Below are 17,598 nucleotides of genomic sequence, written 5' to 3' on the forward strand. Positions count from 1 at the left end.
ATCAAAGACACCCCCCCCCCAAAAAAAAAAAAAAGATTTTCCCTGGTCGTTTACGTGGACAGCTCGTGTCCTTCAGCGGTGAAGGCAAGACGCCCGCCTGATGGGGATTCTGCCTTGCGCGTCCTGTCAGACACAAGCGGGACGAATTCATTGGAAGGAAAAACAACATATCGACGCAAAGTCCGGCGCTGATCAGCCATTTTTTTCAAATCAAGTGTGATTAGCGCGAGAGAGGCAAGGTTGAAGTGGCGCCTCTGAATATTTGATGCAGACGGACGGCTGCTCGCTCCAGTGGAACAAACGGCAATCGGAATCCGGTCGCTCATCTGGAAACGCTTCTGTCATGTGAAAATGACGCCGAGTGCGCCTTGCATCCTCATTTTGTCTGGGAAAGACAAATTCGAAGCTAAACTTTTCGACCTTCATAAAATATCTCCAGAACTCTTCTGACGAAACGTGGACTTAAAACGAATTGATTGGTACCTTTGCCACGGCCTCAGGGGGTCGGTAGCATTTCTACTGGCACTAAGCAACTTTGAGGAGGACTGGGGGGGAACATCGACACACAAAAAAACGACAAATGTGCTACGAAAAAAAAACGTTATGGCTACGTCAAAAGCTACCCGATGAAAAGACAGTCCAGGAAGGATCAACATTGACGCTAAAAACGACGCAATGCGCTTGTCCTCATAGGAAATGTGGTCTTCCTTCAGACATTGTTTTTAAAAAAAATAAATCAGACTTCATTTTTAAGCAGTTACTCTCTACTTTTTTCAGCAAATACTTTTTTATTTGTACTGGAGTGCTTTTTTGAGAACTACTTTTTACTTTGACTTGAGTCCAATGGAGTTTGAAGGTCTCCGAACTGGTACAGAGTAAAAAAAAAAAAAGAAAAAGCCTGGGAGTTTGAACACCCAAGCAAAGCCGAACATACCTTGATCGGGTAGCCGAGCGACGCCGAGCGACGCCGAATGCTAACGTTGCGGTAGCGGAGACGAAGCGCCGCTCATTTCCAGTCCGAGCGGGTAAAAACTCCCGGAGGTGCTCCGTACATTCGCGAGTGCATTTGGATTTTTCCCACGACCATTTTCTTCGACATGGGCCCGAAGAAAGACGGCGGTGCCAGTGGCAGCAAAGAAAAACAAACCATAGTGAGTGGATTTAGGAAGGAGATCATCGCGCCGACTGTGACTACTTCCATAAAAACCTGCCTGAGGCTAAACATGGCAAAAGGACCCCCTTAGTAAGCTAACAATATGCCCGATGTCAAGTCAGCACTGCATTAACAGCATTTTTCATCCACTCGTGCCATCACACCACAACAACAACAACAACAACAACAAGGCTGTTTTGAATTGTTGAAATATTGCACAGGGTGTACATGTTTTTTACATCAATACAAATTAAGAAAGGAATTTTCTGTTTTTGGAACTTGGGAACGAATCAATTGCATTTCACAGGGATGTGATTTGACCAAAGTGAAATTATCTGAAAATTTAGCCGGGGGTCTGGGGGCCGCTGGCACCCAGCTAGGTCCAGGGCAGTGCCCTGGTGGGGGGACAAGGGGGGCTTGCCCCCCGGAGCTCATGGGTTTTCCGTGTTTTTAAGTACTTTCAATGCACTCACATGACAAAGAAATAGACAAAACAACAGCATCAATTTTCAATGTATATTGAACTATCCCATATAAAATGGCAGTTTTAGTCAACTCAAAATCAGTCACATTCAAAAACATTGGACTGCCTTTGCTTTTAAAAACTATCACTGAGAATATCATCATATCTAACTAATGTGATTACTAAGTTAACACATAAATAATGTTGAAGAGTTCAAATTTCATGAACAAATAATTGTATCATGACCAAATGAAAAGTAACTCATATTAGAGCATACCACAAATGTCTTTGTTATAGCAGAAGATGTTATCTGTCGGAGTCATGTGCATACACAATGAAATACAAAAAAAAAAATAAAAAATTTTTTTTTTGGGGGGGGGAGATAAAAAAAGCGGAATTCCGCGAATTAGCGGAAAAATCACATCCCTGATTTCATTGTTTCCTGTAAGTTTAAAGCGCTCAAACGATCCAATTTGATATGGTCTTGATGGCCGATTGGGTCCATAACGCTTTTGGGGAAAGCGGAGTGCACTGTACTTGTACTAAACACATAAAGTATATGCTGTAATGCAATCAATCCCGTCCAAACAACAACATACCGAGACGAGTTGACGCGCGCGGCAGGCAAGAAGTTGCACTTTTTATTTCCTCGGAGGCAAAAACGCAACCTTTAATAACCCGCCCCGTTAACACGCCGCCGTCAACTACTGCGACGACGGCCGCACGGTGTGTACAACGTGGCGCTTACTTTTTTTTTTTTTTTTTTTTGCTCTGTCTTGCTGAAAAGGTGCAAGTGCAACCTCCACGCCTCCCAGTGCCTGCTCCAGGAAGGCAACCTGCAGTGTCAGTGCGAGCACAACACCACCGGCCAGGACTGCCAGCGCTGCAAGAAGAGCTTCAAGGCCAAGTCCTGGAAGGCCGGCTCCTACCTGCCCACGCCCAACGGAACCCCCAACACCTGTACGTACCTTTCTTGGCGCTTGTCACACCCTGGAGGACGATGCGCACTCACAGATGCCATCGGCGCCACTTAAATCGATGCTTGGCTCGCTTAGCCATTTTCAGCAGTAAAAACGGAACACTTTTATTTTCCCATTTCTTGAAAATGCAAATAAAAATGGGTGGATGGAAACCCAACTATTGGTTGTCACCTGCTTCCTGAGCAGTGATGTCATCGTAAGTTGATTATAGACAAAATATTATCTTCTTACCGCTGAAAATAGAAAAAATTCAGACGGGTTCGATTGTCTTTTAGGAGTTTATTAGAGCTGTCAAAATTCCTCAATTAATCAGCAAGTATTCCATTATTAAATTAATTAAAGTATTTTAACTCTTTGACTGCCAAAAACGTTAAATAGCGTTTAGTAAAATCCTATGGAGGAGTGCCAAAGACGTTAAAAGACGTTTTTTTTAAAAACAGGTGGAACTAACCATTTTCTATTGTTGATTACTGAAAAACGGAATAAGGTAGAAACAAACTTTTTTTTTCTGATGAAAGATGAGAGTCCAATCTTTCATTTGGTAGTATGTGTGTTTCCATAGTCCAAACACATAATTTTCTGTGGACCTTGAAAGATCAGTCAAAAATGCTTAAATCGGCTGGCACCCACGGCATTTTCTGAAAACGTCTGGCAGTCAAAGAGCCTCTTTTTTTCCATTTAAAATTGTCCAAATCCTCTGATTTCAATAATTGTTCACTGATTTTTGTAGTCCTTTTTTTTTGTAGAAGACTGATTATCTTCTGTGTTGAATCAAGAACATCAGTTTTTACTTTGGAAAACAATGAACGAACCGCTAACATAGTACAACACGAATCCCCATTTTTTTTTGGTCACTATACGAACACGATGGGACTTTTCAAGGTGGTAGAGGAAGTTTGGCCCGAGCTCAGCGGGTTTGCGTCACCTCAGCCGAGGCGGGAGTGCGTGGGGGGAAATCCTGGCGGAGAAGCCTGCCAGCTACAACAGCTAGCGATGATAAAATAATCATCTAGGGCAGCGTCTTCCCAGTTTTGTCCTTTCAAACAAGCGGCGACAACTCTGGCGTGCGCAGGAAGAGGCACGCACAGCCGGGCACAAACGCACCTGCGCCTGCAAGCGCCGCAGACTAAAGGTCCGATTGTCAGCCCCTTTTTTGCTCCTCAGCTCAGCGCTAATGCTAGCGACATGCACACTGCCGCTTTTACACTCACCGATGCCATTAGCCCGATTTAAAAATTCAAAATGTTTGCAGCTTCGCTTGGCGGAAGCGCAACGCACAAAGTGGTGGCGGCTCACGGAAACTTTTGGAGTTTCAGAACAGCACAATTATTCGTGTGGAAGCGTTTAATATCACGTTTTAATTTCTTTCCTTCCAGTTGAGGTCACTTTGTCTAATGAATCAAAGTTACTATCTACGTGATGACACTTCTAGAGCTGTCAAAATTCCTCCATTAATGGACAAGTAATCGACAACAATTTTAAAAATCGAGTAATCGTTTGGAGACATATTTCCAAATCCTCTGATTTTTACTGATTTCTGTAGTCCTTCATGAAAGAAGACTGATAATCTTCTGTTTAATCAAAATAAGACATTTGCAAACATCTGTTTTTACTTTTGAAAACAATGACTGAACCGGTAACATAGTACAAAAACAATCCCTCCCTTTTTTATACATTATTCAAAAATAAGCACCAATCACTGGTTAATAAACAGTAACCAGGGTGAAAATAAAAAATGCTTTGGTAAAACACTTTAATGTAAAATTTAAATGAATCCGATTAGTCGATTCATTTAATAATCGATAGATTAATCGATTCTAAAAATATTTGATAATGACAGCACTAAAAACTAAAAAGAACGAACGAAAAAAAAAAGTGTTTAAAAAGATTTAATATTTGAAAAGAGGACAACTTTTGACATTTTGAGTACATTAGTTTGAGTTTTGAATGTTTGAGAAGACGATGAAGATTAGGTGGAGGGTGAGACACTGGGCTTGTAAACAATGTTCTGCTACTGACTGCTAAAGGAAAATGGTAGAGAAACACTTTTATTCCTGGTGGGAAAAAAGAGAGAGAGAGCGTCTACTCTTCCTTTTGGTAGGTCCGGTGCTCATGTTGTCACCGTACACATCATTTCTAATGCTCTCAAAACTGCCAGCAATTTTGTGAACTCTGCTTTGAAAAATGGCTGACAGTGAATGAGATCAAATTCCAGATCTAGAACGCAAAGTTCTGGAGCCAAAACACGCTTAGTCAGTCCAAAGACGTCAAGCCCTCCTCCTCCATGTGATCCTCAAGACGAGCCTTTGGGCAAAGTCAATGCATAAGTCAACACGTTCTCATCTTCTCCTTCTCTTTTTCTTCTTTCAGGTACGATTGCTGGTTCGTCCTCCGGTTCTAGTAAGTAATAATGCAAAGCAGAGGAGATTTCACTGCATATCTTTTCTTCTTCTGTGCCGTTTTTCCAAGTTTGAACCCCAACGGGAACGCTCCTGACACTCCCCGCAGTCACTCCCCTCTCTCGCTCGCTTTTCTCGCTCTTTCCATTTCTGCTCCATTATTAATAGGCCCCTCTGTCGGCCATGTTCTTTCATCGCCGCACATCACACAAACCTGCTCAGGAGGAATTCTTCCACAGTTTTCAGACTACAGACGATGACGGACTGAAGAAAAAGGGAGTTGAGAGCAGACGGTTGGTAGAGTGGGCGGTGGTGGGGGAGGCAAAAAAAAAAAATTTACGAAAGAGGATGCCGGCATATGTATGTGATTCCGGGCGAAGGGCTTGGGGGGAGGTGGGAATGAAACGGGGAAGCTGATTAGGGATTCTCTCTGTGGAGAGTCTCTCAGTCGAGCAGCTCTTGCACACAAGCCGGCGTCAAAGTGGCGACATCGACTCGGGCTTTTATGCGCATGGCATCTTTCGGCGCACCGACGCGGACCGGGTGGACCGAGTCCATCTATGGCAAGTTTGCACTTTCGTAGGCAGTAGCCGAGGCGTGATGGCGCCGTCAGCCGGGACGGACCGAAGCGCTGTTTATCATGGGGGGTGCGGTTCAGACTACGTGAAAATCAACAATATAGACAGACTAGGTAAAATGATGTGCAATATCGATATAGCACGTAACATGGCGAAGAAAAAGGCTGAAGAGCAATGACAAAAAAATGCTTCATGTGTAAATTCGGACCCTAAAACGTTTTGTTGAATATTCCCATAAAAAATGGATGTTTAAAAATCGATTCGGCCGCATATTGAATCGATTCGAGAATTGCGCGCTGTAATATTGCGATATATTGCCAAATCGATTTTTTTCTAACACCCCTAGAGTTAACTATTGAAGTCATGCGATTAATTACAAATTAGAACTCTCCTGGCACCCCTAATAGCGACACGCTCCTGGCAGCTTTCCAGCTTCAGAGTGATTTTGTCGTTGATGGCTCTTTTGATTTTGCAATTTTGCACAATCGCTGTCAACATGTCTGCACTTATTAAACATCTCCAGCAGAAATCAATTTCAACAAAGATTCAAGACAAAAATAAACCTGTTGCAGCAATATGGCCCCCTCCGCCGTCTTGTGTGTGAAACGCCGACTGTACTGTGCCGAGCATTTTTTTTTTTTTTTTAAATCATTACACATCAACATCTGGGTCACACACAATCCCTGCAGATTTGTACGCCTCCCTCGTTTTAGCTCCTGCGCAGAGAGCGGAATTCATCTTCAAGCCTTCGCTGTTGCGCGCCCGAGTCGGCGACCGCGCACTCGTCGAGCGTATGGCGCGGCGCACTCCTGCCAGACGGCAGACTCACGGATCACCTTCGGAGGTTTTTGCCGCCGACTTATATAAGTTGTCATAGTAGCGGAGCGCTTACGTCAGTGAGCGCGCTTGCACGAGGATTAGGTTGGCGGGAGAGTCTGATCCGTCCAGCCCGCATCCTATTGGTCGGCTGGACAGATGGGCGGGGGCGGGGGTTTCAGAGCCGCCAAATCCGACTCATGTATTACCGTAACGAACCCACGCCATCCACCATAACCTCGACCTTGTTTTCCCAACGCAGACTGACTGACAGACATGGCCGACTTCAGCTCCGAATGTCACTTCAGTGTAAAAGCAAAAAGACACAAAATGGCGGCAAAGCTTTTTTAGAGCGTTTCATAAAAAGCACCAAAACAGCAAATAGCCGGTTTGGTCAGCAGATCACTGAGGATCGAGGCGAGTGTGACTGGTTGTCAAAAGATGCCTTGTGATTGGCTGGATACTTCAGCTTCTTCTCAGGTTCCAAAAACATTCATGTTAGTTTCAAGGGCAACTTAAAGGCAAAAGAAATTGTAGCCTAACCGCAATATTCTGATTATTAATATTGATACAAATTAGGCAGATGAATCTAGACGTTCTCGGATGTCTGACATTTGATCCAGCACCGCCCCCTGCTGTCGACCGAAAATTAGGTCAAACTACCCTTGGGCTCGCATTGTGAATGTCTAACCCTAACCCTAAGCCAAAGCTAGAAAACAGTGAGCTGTGTGAAAAGCCATTAGCTGGAACCACTGAGCTGGTATCCTATTGGTCAACCGGACAGATGGGCGGGGTCACCAAATCCTAGTCGCTATTTGCGAGTAATAAGGAACAAGTCCTACCGAGAAGAGCAAATATTGGCGCTACCGTCGCATTTTTTTTTAAATTTCCCTGGAGCAACCAAAAAATGCCGCCAAAGCACTACTTTTTAATGAAACTGCGCTCCTTCCCTCACTTCAATACAATTCCTTGGCACCAAGAAGCCACAAAATGGCGCCAAAGTGATACTTTTATCTTAGACCACAGGCATGTATCGAGATGGCTCAAGATGGCGTCCATATGTCATGTGACCAGCAGTTGACCAATCACGCTAAGTTGGCCAAACTCTTTCTATATACGGCTCTGTCTTAGACCGGGCTGTAGCGCCACCATGTGGCAATTTGGGAATTTTCAGACACGAAAAGAAAGGTTGCAAAAACAAAAGAATTAAAGTCTTACGTGTATCCTGAAAATGTTGGCCCGCTAGCCCATCTAATCAAAGCCTTCATGTTTTTTTTTTTTAATACTCAACACTGCCTCGGACGGAGCAGGATGATGGGAGCATGCTTGGAAAATCATGTGACACATTAAAACAGCGTCCACGCCAGCGTTAAGGCGTGGACGCTAACCGGCGGGCGGCCGAATCGCAATGTCTTCATTAGCCGGCGGGCGAATCAACGGCGTACCTCAACGTCGTAATAGGACATGAGGATGCTGCGAGTGGCAGGTGGCATTAGGGCGATGATTGCGGGCGTTTGGCGGGGCGGCGTAACAAATGATCTCATTATATGCAAATGCACTGCGAGCGCGCGTGGACGTGTGTGTGTGTGTGTGTGTGTGTGAGCGAGCAGGAAACGCACATGAACCCACAATGCTGTGTGTTCACTTAAGGCTGTGTGTGTGTGTGCGTGTGTGTGTGCCGTGAGACAGTCCATCTACGCAGTCAGACAGGCAGGCACCTGTCAAATAACCGCGCAATAAATCCGCTTTCATTCCCATAACCTCTTTAAGAAAACACAATATAAGCATATAGTGGGTCCTTCTTTCCATTTTCTCTCGTGCTGGATGGCGGCTGAGCGGGAGGTGCCGATCCCAGCGGACTTTGGAGCGAGAAGCGGCTAGGGATAGACCGATTACGGGCCGGGCTGATACTTGGTCTTTTGACAAATATCTGCATGGGCTTTTTTAGAAATCCGAAGGCCGATAAAAGCTGGTATCTCGCTGAGCAGTGAATGCTTGCGAACGTAGCGAATTTTGGCTTTTCCTGAGGATGTGTCAGATGCTCACAGACGGTTTGTGCTTGTCGCAGCCATTTCGCATATATTCAGATAAGTTTCCACTGTCTCCGAAGATCTTTTGACACCAAACCTAGAGGAGGCGCAGTGTACAACAACAGTGTGTCGTCCCAATTGTGTCACAAGCTGTTACGCTAACTCTTGGCCCGCAGTGGAGTTTGCACTGCTCCCGTACTTATGACTAATTAATGATGGAGCACTCCACGAGGGGTTAAGGCCAATTCATATTTGTCGTGATATTAACACAATCAGACGCCCGACACTGACACTCCCACCTCCAGGTCCCTTAGATCAGGGAAGCCCCAACCACCAGGCCTGAGCTTTTCTTTTCTTTTTTTAACTCTTTGACTGCCAAAAACGTTAAATGACGTTTAGTAAAATCCTATGGAGGAGTGCCAAAGACGTTAAAAGACGTTTTTTCAAAACAGAGGTGAAACTAACCATTTTCTATTGTTGATTACTGAAAAACGGAATAAGGTAGAAACAAACTTTTTTTTCTGATGAAAGATGAGAGTCCAATCTTTCATTTGGTAGTTAGTATGTGTGGTTCCATAGTCCAAACACATAATTTTCTGTGGACCTTGAAAGATCAGTCAAAAATGCTTAAATCGGCTGGCACCCACGGCATCCCTTTTCTGAAAACGTCTGGCAGTCAAAGAGTTAACTGTTATTTCATGAACGCCAAGTTTGCTTCTCCTCACACATTTCTTAGCAGATTCGAAACAGACATTCACAAAATTCCGGACTCCCAGGAAGCCATTTTCCTAGCGTTGCTCAAGTGACATAAAACCAAAATGGAGCAATTAAGGTACTGCGCTGTGATGCCCTGGTAGGCGGGCAAGGAGACCCACAGTCGTGGATGAACTTTAAGCCATCTATTAGACATGGCAAACAGTGAAACGCACGCTCCTGATGTCACTCATTAGGCCACACCCCTAAATGCTTAAAAACAAACCAACAGCGTGAAAAAAGGCTTTTGACATGCAGCACAAAATGTCATTTTATGGCCACATTTGCCTTGACGACGTCGGATGTTTCTCTGCAGGATAAAAAAAAAAACATATACATTCTCCCAGTGATGGCTTGTGGAACAGCTTTGGAATTCAGTCTTGGTCAGCAGTGTGAAATCACACTCTTCACTGTGTGAACGCTCATCACGCTGCGCATGTGTGCGCGTTTGAAGGGGAAAGGAAGATGAGGCGTTCTCTGGATAAACAATCTGAGGCAGCATCTCCTATGCTAATTCGCGTGCCCGCTCAGCAGCTCCTTCCTTGCATTTACATGCCGTGTCCTCGTGTAACTGACGCGGCGCAGCTTAAAACACAACAAAAATTCCGCGCCAATTAAAAAGCCCCAGACTTTTTCAACAATTACACGCACCTGGGATCCCTCCCAGTACGGTGAAGGTATGAACGCGCTGCACATGAAATATGTGCAAGACAACTTCAAGCTGCATTGTGTAACTTCTGTCTCCCCCTTGTGGCGTCCTGTTGTACTGCTGCATTTCTATGTTAGCTGCTAATGTCAATCCTCGTTTATGTTGGGGGTCAAGCTACCACTTGACTTTCAACACTATCTCATGTGGGTGAAATTAAAATCGTATTCAGAATTGGAACGAGTCACAGTTAAGTTTGATTTCTTCTTACTCCCTTTTGGCGTAGAGCATTTAAAAAACAGAACTGCCGAAGACAATCGTAAGGCAAAGAGAAACAACAATCATCGACAACACTGAAACGCATCTACGAGCAAAAAGACTTGAAGACATTTTAAAGCATAGGAAAGAACCAAACTAAAAGGCTGTTGGTTTTAAAAATGCTTAAAAGACCTTAACTCTTTGACTGCCAAAAACGTTAAATAACGTTTCGTAAAATCCTATGGAGGAGTGCCAAAGACGTTAAAAGACGTTTTTTTCCAAAACAGGTGAAACTAACCATTTTCTATTGTTGATTACTCAAAAACGGAATAAGGTAGAAACAAACTCTTTTTTTTCTGATGGAAGATGAGAGTCCAATCTTGTTTTGGTAGTATGTGTGTTTCCATAGTCCAAACACATAATTTTCTGTGGACCTTGAAAGATCAGTCAAAATGCTTAAAATCGGCTGGCACCCACGGCATCCCTTTTCTGAAAACGTCTGGCAGTCAAAGAGTTAATTAATGAAAGATATGCGAGGGAAAAAAAATATTTTAACATGGATTTAAAAGCATTTATACTTGAGGCTGACTTCATTTCATAACTTTGTTGGCAACTCTTCCCTTTGCACGCAGCATAAGAGCGGAAAGCCGATTCATCATGTTTGCTTTGAAACCTGGCCTCCACTAATTGACTCGAGTCTTCAGAGCTCAGAACCCTACTGGGTTAATATTCAATCAGCATTTCCTTAATGCATTCAGAACCCAAACCTTTCCGTGATTTATAGACCAGTAGCAGATTTTTCAAATTTGATTCTAGAGCTGACCAAACGCGGCCTTTTCAAACGCGATTCTGTATTACGGCACGTCCTCACGTGTGCGCGAATGCGGTTACTTTGATGAGATTGCGCAATGGCGTCGTGCCAGTCGTGACGACGACGATGATCCGCAGTGAAAACAGCTGCTGGAGCCCCCCGGGAGGACGTTGGGGGTGGAGAGTGGGCGGCAGTGAGATTTGCCTGGAAGTGGGATGCTTACAGGATGCCCCCCCCCCCCCCCCCCCCCGAAGGGAAGCCACTGGAGACGGGCACGGCCCGTGCGAAAAACACCTCCAGGGGTTGTGGAACACAGATGGAAGCATGCGGCGCGGTGGTCTCGAGTGGGCTGCTATGCTCTGGCCACTCTACGATTGACGTGTTTTTCGCCTTACATGCATCCGCAAATGCTAACCCTCCCCGGGACGGAGAAAATCTATACTTCTCACAACTTTCAAAGTTTAAAATAATACTTGGCCTTCGTTACGTGCTCTCTACCCAATCACAATGCCAGCGGAAAGTGTCTCCACTTCCCTTATACATGAACTACATGATGATGTCATCAGTGTTGTCTTGATACTTTAACTGAATTGATAGCTTCAAAGCTAATTTAGCACACCCTGTTCCAGACGAAATGTAATGACTGAAAACTGTGCATGTCCTCAGGACGAATCCAATGCTGGACTTGGTTTGAGGGGCTAATTCTGGTGGCCAATGACATGACAAAATCAAATGTTTTCATCAGATGTGTAGCTTCGCAAATCCCACAGGGTTGTCTTCTGGCAACCACTACACAACAAAGCTCCATCCGAACTAAATTCCCATCCCCCCCCCCCTACACACAGTAGCCCCGAGAACGGCAGAAAGGCAAAACGCCCTCTGGGAAAAGCAGAGCGTGGAAAAATGCAGGGGGAGGAAAAAAGGGTGGAAAGGAAGGGGAAACGTTGAGATAGTTAAAAATGCATAAGCGGGATGTGTGTCCTAGCTGGTCTTTACAGGCGATATTGATTCAAAGGGGTTCTTTGCAAGGTGTACTTGCGAGAAGATGTTACAGGATATGGTTTTCAAAACCTTTAAAAGAGCAAAAGTGCAGAGATTTCCCACTTCCTTTGTTAATGGGAAGAACAAAGATAAGTGGGTGAGTCATCAAGTCATTTCTGGGTAAGGGTTGCAGTGACTCTCTTAGCAGATGCCTTGCAAGAGGTCATCCCAGCAAAGTGTCAAGATTCTGTCGTTGTCGATGCACTATTGATGCCCCCCCCCCCCCCCCATCGATGGTTTCACTGCGACAGCGTCCAGCAAACCTGAGAAACACGAGACTCGTGTCCACAAAACCTTATCTGAGCAATGAAAGGCGGGAGGACAATTCACAAATTCAAGGTAGTGCTAACTTTGCGTTAGTCGTGACTACGGCAGACTTCTCTTGGAGATGAGAATGTACATTATAATGAGCCTTAAAATGAGGGGGGGGGGATTACCAACATCTTTGCTTTTGCTTGGCATTTCAGTCTCTCACGTGCTTGACGAACACGAGACTCAAGACCACAGAGACACTTTTGCATTTGAGCACAAAGACGACAAACATAGAAGAGGTTCCTTTCCTCATGAGAATCATAGACAAGGGACGACAACCTCATTTGAACATGAGAAAGAAAGAAGAGATGAAGGTAATGGCATCTCCCATAGATGCAGCATTGTAGGAAGTTGAAATCCTTTCCTTGAACCTGACAACTCAGCCTGGTTGTTAGTTTCTCATGTGCTTGAGGAACATGAGACTCGTGACCACAAAGGCACTTCTTCGTCTCACCACGAGGACCACAGGGAGGCTGCCATTGAAAGACAAGTTGAAAGTGAAGGTAGGACTTTTCAAAGTAGTGTCGTACTGCCTTTAGCAGCCTCTCATCTATACATGCGAATCAGTGTCTCAGCAAGTCTAAAAAAAAAAAAAAAGAAAAAAGAAAATGTATCAACGTCTTTGCTTGTCAATGGCATTTCAGTCTCTCACACACTTCAGGGACATGAAACTCATAGCCACAGAGGCTCTTTCTCATCTGACAGCAAGGAAGAAAAACAGAGAAGATTTTCTGTTCTTCATGACAATCCTGGCCATGGGACAACAACCTCATTTGGGCATGAGAAAGAAAGAAGAACTGAAGGTATTGCCATCCCCCATTGATGGAATCTCGTAGAAAGTAGAAGCCCTTCCCTTAAACCGTAGAACTTGAGTCCAAATCTTCACTTTTTAGTGTTAGTTTCTCATGTGCTTGAGAAAGATGAGACTCATGGCCTCAAAGGCACTTTCTCATATGACCAAGAGGGTCATGGGAAAGTGAATTTTCATCAAAGTGGTGTAGAAGCTACTAGAGCTGCCTCTCCTTTTAGAGATGAAAACCTCCATGAGAATCATTTCCTCAATGGGGTTAAAAATGAGAACAAAATGTATCATCATCTTTGTCCGTAGATGGCATTTCAGTTTCTCAGACACCCGAGCAACATGACAGTCACGGCCACAGAGGCACTTTCTCATCTGAGCATGAGGAAGACAAGCATAGAAGAGTTTCTGTTCCTCATGAGAATCATGGCCACGGGACGACAACCTCATTTGAACATGGGAGCGAAACAAGAAATGGAGGTATTGCCATTTCCCATAGATACAGCGTTGTAGACAGTAGAAGCCCTCTCCTCAAACCTTGCGCGCAGCTTGAATTGAAATCTTCACTATGTGTCGTATTAGTTTCTCATGTGCTTGAGGAACATGAGACTCATGGCCGCAAACGATCTTTCTCATCGCACCACGAGGACCATGGGGAGGCTCCCAATGAACGACAATCTGAAAATGAACGTACGACTTTTCACAAAACCGTAGAAGTGGATTATAGCAGCCTCTCAATTTGGACATAAGAATGTACATGAGACTCAGTTCTTCAACGAGCCTTAAAAAGTTAAGAATTGCGTCGACATCTTTTTGGCATTTCAGTCTCCCGTGCACTTGAGGAACATGAGACGCATGGCCACAGAAGCACTTTCGGATACGAACTTGAGGAAAACAAGCATACAAGAGTTTCCCTTCCTCATGAGAATCATGGCTATGGGATGACAACCTCATTTGAACATGAGACGACAAGAAGGGCTGAAGGTATCTCAGGTGCGGCACTTTGGAAAGTAGAAATCCTTTCATTACACCTTAAAACTACCTTAAATGTACATCTTCATTTTTTTATAGTGCTAGTTTCTCATGTTCTTGAGGGACACGAGACACACAACCACAAAGGCACTTTCTCATCTCACCATGAGGACCATGAGGATACTCCTAATAAAAGGGTTGATAGTGACGGTATGACTTAACACATTTGTGTAGTAGTTATTATAGCAGCCTCTTGTCTTGGAGATGAGAAAGTAAATGAGAATCAGTCTCTCAGAAAGGCTACAAATCAGAAGAAAATGTATCAACATCTTTGCTTGATGGTATTTCAGTCTCTCACGCACTTCAGGATCATGAAAATCATAGCCAAAGAGGCACTTTCTCAGCTGAACACAATGGAGGCAAACATGGAAGAGTTTCTCTTCCTTATGAGAATCATGGCCATGGGGTGATAACCTCATTTGATCATGAGAAGGAAAGAATAACTGGAGGTATTGTGATCGTCCATAGATGCAGAGTTGTAGAAAGTAGAAAGCCTTTCCTAAAACCTTACAACTTAGCTTGAACTTAAATCTTCACTTTTTATAGCGGTCATTTCTAATGGTCTCGAGGAACATGAGATTCATGGACATGGAAGTACTTTCTCATCTGAGCATGAGGAGGACGGGGAAGGCGGTGATAAAGAAAGAGAAGCTGAAAGTAAGAATATCATGTTTGAATGTACAGTAGTAGCAATAGTGGACCTCTGTAAATTGCTTCATTGTTTTGATCGTCAAAGACCTCCATGAGCATGAAGAAAATGAGACTCATGGCCACAAACGTGCTTTCTCATCTGAGAATGAGGACGAAGTTGATGAAGGAGCAAGCCAAAAGACAGGTATCTTTTTGGATTGTTTTTATTGGATTGTAGTGAGTAGTGGGCTGCGACCTTGCTTTCCTTTAAATGACAGTTTCCCACAAGTCTGAGATGCATGATGGACATGAGACTCGCGGCCACAGTACTTTCCCATACATGCTTGAGACGGAAGTGGAAGGTGAGGAAAAAGTCACCCAAAGTCAAATGAGATGTATCTTTTTAAGAGTCTAGTATGATGGGGAAAAACATGTTTTGTCCAAAATAGTCTCTCACAGTTCTGAAGGACGTACACATGAGACTCATGGCCACAATGGCCATTTCTCATCTGCGCATGAGAATGGCAGACTGGATGACGAAGAAGGCAGTAGAATGAGAGGTATTTTTTATACAGTCCAGTAGTAGTGAGGAATGCGCTCTGGTTTTTAAAAATGGAAACTTGCAGTCTTGTTTTGCTTGTCCATCACATAGTTTCCCACAGGTCTGAGAGACACGGGCATGAGACTCATGGACGTGGCACTTTCCCATCTGACCATGAGGATGACAGAGCAGGTGAATAAGATGGCAACAAGTTGAATGAGAAGTTCACTTTGCAACTTGGCATTATAACTTTCACTCTTGCTTTGTCCATGAAATACAAACCCAATTCCCAAAAGGGTGGGACACTATACAAATTGGGAATGAAAACTAAAGTGCCAAATTTCAACATTTTGTTCAGAATAGAACATAGATGACAGGTCAAAAGTTTAAAGTGAGAACATTTATCATTTGAAGGGAAAAATGTGTTGATTGTAAATTTTATGGTGCCAACAAATCTCCAAAATTTTGAGACAGGTAGCAATAAGAGGCTGGAAAAGTCAATTGCACTTAAAAAAAAAACAGCTGGAAGACCAGTTACCACTAATGAGGTCCATTGGCAACTTGATTGGAGCATAAAAAGAGCTTCTCGGAGTGGCAGTGTCTCTCAGAAGCGAAGATGGGTAGAAAATCACCAATTCATCCATCCGAAAATTGCAAAAGGGTTGAAGTCATCATCATCCAAAGATTCAGCGAATCTGGAACAATCTCTGTGTGTAAGGGTCAAGGCCGAAAAATACTACTGGATGCCCGTGACCTTCGGGCCCTTTAACGGCACTGCACCGCAAACAGGAATGCTTTTTTTCTATTCTGAATAAAATATTCAAATTTGGCACTTCCACATAGTTGCATTTCGTTTTTATTGACAATTTGTAGTGGCCCAACTTTTGGGGAATTGGGTTTGTAGTTCCCCACTGGTCTGAGGGACATGGACACGAGGTTCATGGCCAAAATGTCTATTTCTCACTCGAGCATAAGAATGACAAAGTTGAAAAATATCTTCGTAAAGATCAGTAGTAATTAGCTCTAAGTTGCACTGTTCCATTTGTCCATCATATAGTTTCACACATGTCTGAGGGACATGGACATGAGACGCACGGGCACAAGAGCCATTTCTCATCTGAGAATGAGAATGGCAGAGATGGTGAGCAAGTCGATAGCCACGCTGTCATTTTTTAAGTAGGAAAGAACTCACGGCTTTGCTTGTCCGTCAAATAGATTCGCAGAGGTCTGAGGGACAAGGGCATGAGAGCAATGGACACAGTACCTTCTCATCTGTGCATGAGAATGACAGGAAAGGTGAGAAATCATTCAACCAAAGGTCAATTAGAGGTGTCGTTTTAGAGCTCACCCAGACGAAAACTCGCACACCTGTTTGACTTTTCCGTGGCAGCCTCCCACAAGTCTGAGGGACATGGGCATGAGACACATAGCCACGATGATCATTTCTCATCTGAGCATGAGAATGACAGGGAAGGTGAGGAAGAAGACCATCAAAGTCAAATAAGTGGTATCATTTTAGAGTATCAAGAGGAAAACGTGCACCCCCCTTTTGCTTTTCCATGACAGTCTCCCACAAGTCTGAGGGACATCGACATGAGACTCATGGTTATAGTGACCATTTCTCATCTGAGCTTGAGAATGAAAGGCAAGGTGAGGAAGTCAGACAGTCAAATTACAAGTCTCATTTTAAAGTCTAGCAAGACAGAAACCTGCACTCCTGTTTTGCTTTTCTGTGAAAGTCTCCCACAAGTCTGAGAGACATGGACATGAGACTCACGGTCACCGCTCTTTCTCATCTGAGCATGAGGATGACATGGAAGGTGAGGAAGAAGACCATCGTAGTCAAATGAGAGGTGTTCAGCCAATTGAAAACTTGCACTCCTGTTTTGCTTTTTCAGCGACAGTGTCCCACAAGTCTGAGGGACATGGACATGAGACCCATGGCCACAGACATTCCTCATCACAACATGAGGATGACAGACATGGTATCATTTAAAGTTCCGAAAATAGAAAGCAGTGAGCTACAACCTGCCATCTCGGCTCACTTGTCCGCCGTCATTGAGTTTCCCGTAATCCTGCAGGACACGCACATGAGACTCGTGGTCACAATGGCGACGTCTCATCTGAGCGTGAAAATGGCAGACATGGTGAGGAAGAACTCAGCCAAATGAGAGGTACTGTATCTGAAAAGGAATGTGGCCTGAATATAGCCTTCTTCATTTACAGTAGATTGTAAGGTGTTTCTAGGCATTTGGAAAGTAGTACGCAGATACAACAAACTTTTCATCATCGGGTGGGGAGACATGAGACGGGCAACTCTTTGAATACCGCGAAGGGAGCTATCCACCGATTTTAT

The 17,598-nt window shown here is 44.1% G+C and overlaps 1 protein-coding gene and 1 long non-coding RNA gene across 9 annotated transcripts in view; one reads left to right on the plus strand and one right to left on the minus strand.

The window, feature by feature from the left end:
- LOC144063708 (uncharacterized) overlaps positions 1-17,598 on the minus strand; it is a 131,363-nt gene that overhangs the window by 96,709 nt on the left and 17,056 nt on the right. The gene's annotated exons all lie outside the window — the stretch shown is intronic.
- ntng2b (netrin g2b) overlaps positions 1-17,598 on the plus strand; it is a 67,880-nt gene that overhangs the window by 38,901 nt on the left and 11,381 nt on the right. For 3 of the 7 annotated variants that reach the window (XM_077585502.1, XM_077585497.1, XM_077585500.1), the window contains exons 4-25: positions 2,404-2,576; positions 4,967-4,996; positions 12,396-12,554; positions 12,636-12,743; positions 12,885-13,043; positions 13,349-13,519; positions 13,622-13,729; positions 13,865-14,032; positions 14,111-14,221; positions 14,362-14,520; positions 14,618-14,728; positions 14,808-14,906; positions 14,980-15,063; positions 15,151-15,261; positions 15,354-15,434; positions 16,300-16,383; positions 16,458-16,538; positions 16,633-16,716; positions 16,809-16,892; positions 16,982-17,062; positions 17,141-17,227; positions 17,324-17,416. In XM_077585502.1, coding sequence (XP_077441628.1) covers positions 2,404-2,576; positions 4,967-4,996; positions 12,396-12,554; positions 12,636-12,743; positions 12,885-13,043; positions 13,349-13,519; positions 13,622-13,729; positions 13,865-14,032; positions 14,111-14,221; positions 14,362-14,520; positions 14,618-14,728; positions 14,808-14,906; positions 14,980-15,063; positions 15,151-15,261; positions 15,354-15,434; positions 16,300-16,383; positions 16,458-16,538; positions 16,633-16,716; positions 16,809-16,892; positions 16,982-17,062; positions 17,141-17,227; positions 17,324-17,416 — 2,426 coding nt within the window. The remainder of the gene's footprint in view (positions 1-2,403; positions 2,577-4,966; positions 4,997-12,395; positions 12,555-12,635; positions 12,744-12,884; positions 13,044-13,348; positions 13,520-13,621; positions 13,730-13,864; positions 14,033-14,110; positions 14,222-14,361; positions 14,521-14,617; positions 14,729-14,807; positions 14,907-14,979; positions 15,064-15,150; positions 15,262-15,353; positions 15,435-16,299; positions 16,384-16,457; positions 16,539-16,632; positions 16,717-16,808; positions 16,893-16,981; positions 17,063-17,140; positions 17,228-17,323; positions 17,417-17,598) is intronic. The other 4 variants (XM_077585498.1, XM_077585499.1, XM_077585501.1 and 1 more) reach the window with 4 other exon arrangements.

The sequence above is a fragment of the Vanacampus margaritifer genome, chromosome 14 (genome assembly GCF_051991255.1).
Source record: "Vanacampus margaritifer isolate UIUO_Vmar chromosome 14, RoL_Vmar_1.0, whole genome shotgun sequence".
Lineage (NCBI taxonomy): Eukaryota > Metazoa > Chordata > Actinopteri > Syngnathiformes > Syngnathidae > Vanacampus > Vanacampus margaritifer.